Source organism: Panicum virgatum, chromosome 4N, assembly GCF_016808335.1.
Source record: "Panicum virgatum strain AP13 chromosome 4N, P.virgatum_v5, whole genome shotgun sequence".
NCBI lineage: Eukaryota > Viridiplantae > Streptophyta > Magnoliopsida > Poales > Poaceae > Panicum > Panicum virgatum.
In genome coordinates, this window is record NC_053148.1 from 16737863 (window position 1) to 16748419 (window position 10557).

Here is a 10557-nt window from a genome sequence, read left to right on the forward strand (position 1 = left end):
GGGATTTAAGATCATGAAAAACGTGAACACACGTACTATAACAAAATACTAGATATGGGATAACATTAGTTCTGGCTCACAACGGTCAACGGCTTGGATAGACATGCATGCCATCTCCAATATGCATCTTTAATTATGCATCACTGCCTTTGCCACTCTTTGCTGATATTGAAATTTTGGCCACATGTAAGCTATCAAGTCGGGTGGTGCTTGCATCTTATAAATATTAAGCCAAAAATTACAAAGAAGTTGAAATATTGACTTTTGCAAAAAAAAAACAGTAGTCATATGAGAATAAGCCGTAGTCGAAGTATTCTGCATGCTAAATCGAAGCTTCTGACTGTGCACAGATTGTTGCTTGATTAGTCGTCACCAATGTCAGATGTACTCCAGTTAGTCTGAAACACCGGTTTTCTGACTAAATGCAACAATCAATTGACAGTGCGCAAAAGACCACAACGAATAACCTCAACGCAAAACGTTGGAACAACAGCATTTAACACTCCTACTGGAAGCCTGTGATCTGTGATAAAAGAAACTTCTCTGATTGGCACATACATGACAAGGAATAAGTTTTAAAAAGCCAGGCAATACATGATCATCCCATATGGAATCAATACATGATAACAGACAAGGGCTATCTTTTATTAAGGTACTTCAATCAAGGCAACAGTCAACGTTTTAAACCACACAAGGACATCATGACGATGCCACACATAATTATGTTGTTCGGAAACATCACCCTGCATGATTTATTTGACAAATCCTTGTGCTTCAAATCCCCAGTAGCATCCACGCCATAGTACCTCTGCACTGACACGTTAATTATCTGCTTCATGGAGAAGTGCCACCACCATATCCACCTCCATAGCCCCCAGCTCCTCCATACCCACTGCCACTACCATATCCTCCACCATTGCCCCCGCCATAGCCAGGACCTCCATAGCCACCACCTCCACATGGAGGGCAACTGTTCCCACCTCCATAACCGGGTCCGTAGCCTCCACCATATCCAGGTCCATAGCCGCCACCACCATGGACATGGTGCTTGTATCCTCCACCAAATCCTGGCCCGTATCCTCCGCCATATCCAGGCCCGTATCCACCACCGTAGCTAGGCGGATCATTTCCGCCTCCATACCCACCATTGTTTCCATACCCTCCACCATATCCACCTTCCTTTCCGTACCCACCACCATGTGGATATCCACCCAGCCACTTTTCATCCATGTGTCCAGGCCCTCCAGTAGGCTTCACACTCTTCCCCTCATCATGCCCTGCATGTGAAAAACACTATCATTAATGATGATGCTTGTTTTCCACAGGATATCACAAATGCAGAATAATGTTAGTGTATATACCAGCACGTCCTAGTAAAAGCAGCTACAGGTGCAGTTCATTTTAAGAATTACGAGAGAGAGAGAGAGAGAGAGAGAGAGAGAGAGAGAGAGAGAGAGAGAGAGAGAGAGAGAGAGAGAGAGAGAGAGAGCAAACCGTTGGCTTCAGTGAGCTCCCTAGCGTACGCCACACTCTGGATGGCGAGCAGGAGGGAGGCTAAGACAAAACAGAGAAGAACTACAGACTTGACCGCCATCTCTGCACCTTCTGCTGAACAAGCCTCGCGCTGCTGCGGCTCAGTTTTATAGAGCCGGCCGGCAACGCATGCAGGCACGCTGCACGCGTCCAATGCAAGCCTATCGCTGAGCTACTGGACGGGATCGAGCCGAAGTAACTCAACCTCCAATAAGTGCCATGATACAGTTGGAAGTTAGCTTGCATCGGAGGAGCTAGATCAGTATATCATCATCAGGCAGAGCTTTGGTACGTCCTGGCATCGACTTGATTGCTACCCAAATGTAGCCGGGCATTGAGATTCAAGTATCAGTGGAGCTACATGTGTGGTTGAGGGTGCACAGCAAGTTCATTATTCCCCGGCAGTTGCTTCGGAGTCCCATTGCTGGAGTTATACTAAAAGCTAACATGCATAGGAAGCTAGATGCTGTAGATGTATCCATTCGGATTCTAGCATCTGTGTTAAATTGGGTTGGCTCTATTTATTCCACTTGCTTGTTCCAAGAGGATGCACAGTAGGACACAATAAAAGACTGGTGTCGTTCAGAACAGGAAGCTAAGGAATCACAACTAGGCAAAGCAAGTAATGGGCATAGGCCACGCATGATCACTAGAGTTGATTTGAGTACCTCAAGGTGAAACAAACCAAAATTGCTTCACTATCTGTACCATGCAGTACTACGTCGGCTCTACATTGATTTTTTCTTAAATTTTGATCAATGATATTTACTTACCCAATTAGTTAAGTGAAGTAAAATAAGTATCATTACTGACTCGTATATTCAAATAAACTAAAAATATCAATGATGTCAATGATGTCAAATATCAAATATCAATCCTCCATCAACAGCCTACAAGTCTACAACTATATAAAGTTTGCGTGTGAACCCAGCAACTATAAAAACCATCATAAACACAATACTTAAATATCAAAATAATATCACATGAGTACATGACCTCGTCGAACCATTCTGCAGTTTTAATGTGATTAGATGTCCAAGATCAACATAATTTTCTCACAAATCTCTGAATCATCCATACAGGTTAGCGTACACTAGTTCCATTATTCTAATTTCTTGTTAAGGGATTTCATTCGTTGTCACACCCGGTTTTAAGATCAAAACCGATTGCATAGCTATATATATGTCAAGATCAAGTTTCATACATATAGAGACATTATAAATGAATAATCAGTAACAGTATCACGTAAAAGTGAATAAAAGCAATTATAGACTATCAGAGTTATACAGCTTATCCTGGAAACGAAGGCTTCAAACTTCACAGGCAATCGACCGGGGGTTGCGTACGCCTAGAACTCAGCATCATCTTCAAAAGACTTCACAGTAACATTCTCTTCTGAGCAGCAGCAACTTTCTCTTCTGAGCAGCAGTAAGCAAGGGTGAGTATACTTATGGTTGTTACTCAGCAAGGCCATAAGAAATAACCAAAATGTGATTTATATCCATCTTTAAGTTTATTAATCATGTGAAGGGTTCAAGCCGCTCTTGACCGTGAGCACGGCTGATATACCAGTTTTCACTCTACAAAGGTTGTACACTTTCACCACAATTCACGTAAAACTTCCGAAGAACTTTAAACCTAACCATGCATGTGCTGATCAGGCACAATACCACACTTCCGAGGTGTGATTGCATAGGGACAACGAGGCTTTTCCAAAGAATTTCTATATGTATGCGCTGGTCCCTGATTTTCTGCGGTACCTCAGAAGGCGAAGCTTCCTCCCCCCGCTCCATCAAATCACAAACCCAAACTCCACCAAGCCAACGCCCCCAGGCACAACATATAGTTCATCTAATTACTTAGCTAAGACCAGAGCCATATGGTATTGTGGTTGCACTGTTTTCTTAGGTGGTTCTCCATGTTCCAATTAAACAAAATAGTTTTGTAAATAAGTATAGGTAGAAAGATGGTTAGGGTCACTTGCCTTTTGCCAACGATAAGCTACTCTTACTGCTCTTCAGCTCTTGCTCATACAAAGCTTCTTGATTCTTCAAGCTTCAAACAACGATCCTTCTACTCGAGGCAATCATCGAGCAACCATACAAAGCAAACAACAAGCACAGCTAAGAAAAATACACCAAAACAAAAGAAACGCTTTAAAATAGCGTACGAAAAGATAGGGCTTGTTGCTACAGTTACAACAGTGCAAGAAACACGGAAAACAGAGCTAAGGTTGAAAAGAAACAGCTATAGAAAGATTTACGTTAACAAAGAAACTATGAGCTTCATTTGTATTAATTAGAAACCACATGCAAAGGACATTTAAAAGAAATATCCTTAATTATAATTAACTCACATTATATTTGCATTTATAAAATCGATGTAAAACTTAGTCAAATTTTATACTTAATTGTCTATGTAGAAATTACACTAATTAAACAATTAATTAGAGAACAGATATGTGAGAGCATCTAAACACGTAACTTTAGAATTTGGTTGAACTAAGCAAATTTTAAACATGTTTAAGTGGTTATTAACCAAATTAGCATTATCTATAAAAACTCGAGTTAAAACTCTAATTTGTTTTTAGTTAGGAAAGCTAGATGAAAGGATATTAATCAAATTAAATTTATATTTAATTTCAAAACAGAAACTATGGCACAACGACACTACTAAACGATAGCTTAGTCTATTAGAAGACTAAGGCAACAAGAACGGGTTGAAACAGAGCTAAAGCGTGGAAACTATGGACTAAACAGTTGATTCATGGACTTCGGTTGCAATTATCTATATACATGAAGGGCTAGCAGGAAAGACTTGCAAGACACAGCAAACTATGCTCATAGAGGATAAAAAGGTGACAAAGCTGTTGCACACGTTGCAAGGATCACGTGAGCACAAGAATCGTTGAAATCGGAGTTAAAACAGAGAAATTATGGCTAAAACAAGGTTTTAGGGGCTTATTTGCAAAAGATTTGAACTGCTAGGGGCTAGGTCTCAAGGAAACAGGGACTAAAATGTAACTAAACCTTAGATCTAGGGGTTAGCATGCAAAAAGATAGGATCTGGACAGCGGGTTTGATTTCGTAAAAGAAGAGGGGTTAAAACAAAAGAAAACGGGCTGTTTTGTAATTATTTTTGAACTGAGTGGATCACGGGTTGATTTCTAGAAAAGAGAGGGGCTCTTTTGAAAATCTTCCTAGGCTTGACCAGTATCACCCGGTTTCACTTGAGTCAGATCTGATCCCGAGCATCGGATCAAGATCCGATGGCTCAGAACGGATCGGCGGAGCGAGTGGCGGCGCTAGTAGCCGGCGGCGAGGTCTTGCGGTGGTGCATGGCCGGCGGTTCGCCGGACATCATGGTTTTCGGTGCTCCAAGTCTCGATTCGGCTCGGGTTTGGACGGGGACAGAGCTTGCGGGACGGGGAACTCATCTACGGGCTCTGGAAGGCGAGTTGAAGACCGGGATGGGGCTTGCAACGGTAAGGGGCGGAGCAAGAGCTCCGACGAGCGATATTGCGCAAGGGAGAGTGGAAGAGAGGGAAAGGAAAGGGGCGCGGCGTTTCTCACCCTACGTAGGAACTCCAGGGACGCTCGGGCACCGAAGGGAGGCGGCAGAGCAGCGGTTCGGCGGCGGCACCGAGCTCCCGAGCTCCAATGGCGGCGGCGGTTAGGGTTTGGAACAAGAGGCAGCGGCTGCGGCTAAAGGAGTCGAGGGGAGGGTAAGAGTGGCACTTAAATAGCGGCACAGACCGAGCCTCCACGTGCGGGCCAAGGAAGGCCGCGGCGGCGCGTGGTGCAGTCGGACTCAGCTTGAGTCCGGCTCGCCCACGGGAAGGAGACGGCCCCGATAGGTGGGGCCCGCCTGTCGGTGGTGGAGTTGTGGAGGGGCGCGGTTTTGGCCATGAAAAGGGAAGTGGGCTGGCTGGGTATGGGGCCGTGGGAAGGAAAAAGAAAAGAGAAGGGGGAGAGGGAGTTTGGGCCCAAAAGAGAAAGGAAGAAGAAGAAAAAGGGCAAACGGTTTGAATTTAGATCACATTCATTTAAATTCAAATTTGAATTTGAATTCAACTAAACTCAAACAAATAAAACAATGCATTGCAACAAGGATGCAAGACAAGAACAATAACTTTATTTACTTTAGAAAAACAACCAATTGTTATTTATTTTTCTTATACTAAATTTTCTGTAAAGAGAATAAATGTTGAATTTTTTAAAATTATTATAAAATTGTTGTTTTATTTTTATTTTAATCACATCCTGAAATTCAAAAAATTCAGGATGTGACAGTCATTCATAGCTTTGAGAAGCCACGCTGCTAGTTGATGTCTACATACTTGGCCCTGTTTAGTCCTAAAAATTTTTCTACAGTACCTATCACATTGAATCTTTGGACACATGCATGGAGTATTAAATATAATTAAAAATAACTAATTACATAGTTTAATTATAAATGAAGAGACGAATCTTTTAAGCCTAATTAATCTATGATTAGATATTAATTACCAAATAACAACGAAAGTGCTATAGTACCAAAATCCGAAAAAAATCACTAACTAAACAGGCCTTGCTTTGATGAGCGAACTCTAAGAGCAGATGGGTGAGACTGGAAGAGGTCAATACATCAACGTTTCTGTTTCAGTTCATTAATGAGCAAGGAGTATAGTAAATTGTTCAACATCTGACCCCTGAGGCCCTGATTCAGTAAAAGGGGATCCATATTTATAAGATCAAGGAACACTTTCCTTATGCTATATATTCCTGGACATGTATATAATGGTTATAAGGTTAAGGTTAAAAGGGAATTGCACGCTTGGCACACTCCTCCAGAAACCCTAATCAGACCCCCCCCCCCCCCCCCCCCCCGCCCACACACACACCCACCCACACCCACACCCACCCCCACAAAAAAAAGGAAAAAGTGAACAATGCACCTTCCTTTCTAGATAGCTTAAGCTCATGGCTCTTCTTCCAGATCCCGACTCTTAAGTGCTGCTTCCACAGCGCTTGCAGGGACGACTATGCACTCTACATGACATGCCCCGAGTGTTTTAGGAAGGCAAAGATGAGGCTTCCTGCTGTTTATATGAAAATGTGTCACACTAAATATTTGAGCACTACTGAACTTGCAGCACCTTTGCGAAGATCCAACGGATGCTTACCCGAAAGGGACCCGTCGAGGCAAGCGAACCTTGGGTTATTTTAGCACTCCAAATCATACAAGATTTACTCCCTGTTGGAGCAAGCACACCTTCCAACACGCAGAGGGGCTCCTCGCGGCGCCTACCTCTGCAAAAACATAACATTTTAACACTCCAAGTTTTCCACTAAAAGTCCTAGTCGAGATGTGATTCCCATTAAATACTATTAGGAGTAGGGACATGAAAAGTCATTTAATTAACTAAAAAATTCAAGCTCTCGGCAAGATTCATATCTTCATAGTTGACAACCTTTCCATTTATTTAGGTGCCTAAATAACCAGCAAAAGTTTCAGAAATAAAATTTAGATTAGATGGAAGGGTAAGGAAGCATCGTTGTGGGGAGGTTGTGCATTTGAATCCTACAAAATGCGGGCATGCATATTTGTATGAAAAAGCGTGACTTGTGATACATAATCAATGCATATATTCCTAGAATAATAATGATTTTTTATCATGTTGGCTAATTTTATATGAACGAAAATGGCCTCAGCTTTAACTAAAAAATTCTCAGGGGTGTGAAACTGTCATATACAATGAGGAACTAAATGCAGATGATTCTACTGTTGTCTTGTTGAATTGTGATTGTGACAAAATTTGCTTTCATTGGCATGACAGCCGGTGCAGGACGAGGAAGGAGACAAGAAATCGAGGTCGACCTCATGGAGAGAAAAAAAAATGACCCTCGTTTTAGAGGCATCCTTCTTTGCATTGTAGCTTGCATATCACTATAGCAACAACTGAAAACAACCCATTGACCAACCACCACCGGTTAATTTCACTTTGGGGCCACCCCTGATGAAACCAACAACTTCAAGATGGTATCCTTGCAACAACTCTATTGTTTATAACACAGAGATGCAATCCAAATATGCAGAAAACAATGTTATGCATAGAATACAGGTATCTAAGAAAGAATACATCGTTTGTCACAAGGAAAACTATCCAACCAATCACTTTGTAAGGCTGTCCGCCCCGGGTGTGCTAAAGCACCTGGGACGCGACCCTCCAGTACCGGTGTAGCGTTTTTCACCCTGCACCGGGTACTGTAAATGCGGACGCTAAAATCCCGGATGGCCTCCGACACACTACATACATCGCGGTACGGACGACACGCTACAACAGCTGTGTGCGGGCCTCTTCGTCCTTCGCACGCCCCTCCCCATCCGCCGCCGTGCCGCGCGTCCGGGCCGCCGCTGGGGCACGCCGCTGGAGGAGAGCCGCTGGAGTGGATCTTGGAGCGCCACGGCGTTGGAGGGAGGAGGGAGAATGGCCGGCGGAGCTCGAGCTCGAGGGACACGCCACCGCTGCTCCCCACCATCCTCCGCCACCGCGCGCGCCTCTTTCGGCGCCCAGCCGCCACCCAAAGCCGACCATGGACGCGTGCGAGAGGGCCACCATCCCTGCCTTGTCGCCGTCGCCGGCACTTGAGTGCCGAGGAGCTCCGTCGCGGCCGCCCCTGCTCCGCAGCAATAGACAGGCCACTGACCACCCCTGCTCCGCCGGCAGATCCACTAGGAGGGAGAAAGGAAGAGGGGTGCACGGCCATGGAAGGAAGGGAGGAGGGAGGAGAGAGGAGGCGGCGTTCGGCCGGAATCCGAGCTGGCGCCGCCGGATCCCGTCCGCCACTGCCGTGAGCGTCGCCGCAGAGGGAGCATGGGTCCGAGCTGGCGCTGACGGATCCCGTCCGCCCCGCCATGCGCTTGCCGGATCCGGTGAGGGAGGAGGGCGAGGCCGGGCACCTCCACCCCACCATGCGCTCCGGCCGCCCTTCTGCTGCTGGCCTACACGCGCCGCGCGCCGCCATAGAGTAAGGGTGGAGAGGAGGGCGGCGCCATGGACGGAGCGGCGCCATGGAGGGAGTAGGAAGGCGGCTCGGCCGGCAAGCTCGAGGAGGGCGGCGCCATGCAGGGAGGAGGGAGGTGGCGCTGACCGGCGCAGATCCAGTGGCCTCGAGGAGGGCAGAGGAAGGAGGGAGGCGGCGCCATGGAGGAGGAAGAGGAGGAGAAGAAGATAGGCCGAGGAGAGAGAGCCGATGGGGAGAGATATAGAGAGTGAAATAGAAAATGACATGTGGGCCTTATTTGTGGTAGTTAATATATAGGATTGTATATAGAGTATGACGGGTGCGGAAGAATGAGATATAGAGCAGAGAATCTAGATGACCATGGTAGAATATTTTTTTAGAGGATGAATATAGAGTACCACGAGTGCAGACAGTCTAAGAAACGCCCAAAGGTGACGCGTACAAAGGTGACGTGTTCTTGTTGTGTGTCACCTTTGCGATATAGATGACACGCGAAGATGATGTGTGTCACCTTTGACACCTTGGGGGCTCACCAAAACATTGACTGTCATCTTTCTTATGACATAGGTGGCGTGCAACATCAAAGCACGTCACCTTTGTTATAAGTGACAGGCCATATTTATGGTCCATCACCAATAAATTTCATATAGGTGACGTGCAACATTAAGGCGCGTCACCTTTGTGACTTTTTATAATATTTGAACACTTGATTTTTGAAAAACTCAAATTGTCTAAGATTAAAAAATGGTTTATACAAAGGTTGTAGGTCTCAAGCCGATCAACAACTTTGTAGTTGAAAATTTTTCAGTTGAGGTTGTTTTGGCACCCAAATTCAAAATTTTCAAATGACCTCAGATGGAAAAAAAAGTATATATGAAAGTTGTATGTCGCGACCAAATCTACAACTTTGTAGTTGAAAAGATTTTCATTTGAGATCGTTATAGCTAATAATCCTACATGTTGGGTTGCTGCTGCTTTTCTCACTGCCTCTGATTCTTAAGTGATCGACCTCATCCAGTACAAAATGAGAAAAACATAGTAATAGAAAAGAAACATAGAAGCAAAATAGAGTGGAAAACACATGGATTTTTGGGTGTGAAAACATAACGAAAATAATCATTTCCGTGACATAAATAAAATATCACCTAAAATCAAATCTCTTGTAGTGGCAGTCAGTGATGCCTAACAAGAAATATGCTTTGAATAACCCCTCCCCATCTCTCTCTGTCTCTGATCCATTCATCTTCTAGCTCTCCCTATTCACAATGAGGATGCTCTTCCTAATTTAAGCACTGCTGAATCCTCGGTCCTCAAATCAGGGGTCGAAGCTAGGCGACAAGATGACTAGGGTCACTCTCCTTACACGATGCGTCGCCATTCTCTCCTTGCACGATTGTGTCATTAACAGCTATAAATCATTGAAACAAAAATATCTTCAGCCTAAACACCTTAAAACTGTTTGCAAAAATGAATTGAGGCCCAGAACACACCGAAGGTGGCTTCTATTGGCTTCCCTACGTTGAAGCCATTTTGATAAACCATTTGCACATGTGCTTCATCATCATCTGAAATCTGTTAGACTGGAGGCGCCATCTTTAAAAAAAAATGCAAAGACAGCTGTTTCATCCATTGTTTTTCATAATATTCCCCTGTTTTACTGTGATAGAATAATTGTGGCAACTTAAACTACTCAGAATTAAAACTTATTCTAAAAACATCCTATTTCGTCCCGTAGGATATGGGGATCCAATTTAGGGCGCATTTAGTTAACAAAGTTTTTTGGGAAAAAAATTTTGGCACCTTTTCCAACACTAATTACGAGTATTAAACATAGACTAATTATAAAACTAATTACACGGATGGACGGGAAATCGTGAGGCGAATCTATTGGGCCTAATTAATCCGTCATTAGAGGTTGCTACTGTAGCATGATATTATCTAATCATTGCATAATTAGGTTCATTAGACTCATCTCGCGAGTTCCCCTGAGGGTTATGGAATGAGTTTTATCAGTTAT

At 44.2% G+C, this 10557-nt stretch overlaps 1 protein-coding gene across 1 annotated transcript; it reads right to left on the reverse strand.

The window, feature by feature from the left end:
• Window positions 1–621: 621 nt before the first annotated feature.
• On the reverse strand, window positions 622–2793 carry LOC120668573 (keratin-associated protein 21-1-like). Its single transcript, XM_039948311.1, has 2 exons — window positions 1495–2793; window positions 622–1277 (listed from the first exon to the last, which is right to left on the reverse strand). Exons 1-2 carry the CDS (start codon window positions 1592–1594, stop codon window positions 835–837), a joined length of 543 nt encoding a protein of 180 aa, XP_039804245.1. The 5' UTR covers window positions 1595–2793; the 3' UTR covers window positions 622–834.
• Window positions 2794–10557: the final 7764 nt, after the last annotated feature.

What these genes read in the sequence shown, in the direction of transcription:
- LOC120668573 (XM_039948311.1), bottom strand. Translation starts at nt 1,594, where the DNA reads ATGGCGGTCAAGTCTGTAGTTCTTCTCTGTTTTGTCTTAGCCTCCCTC. An exon ending in GGAGCTCACTGAAGCCAACG is followed by an intron (nt 1,278 to 1,494) that starts GTTTGCTCTCTC and finishes TTTCACATGCAG; the next exon opens with GGCATGATGAGGGGAAGAGT.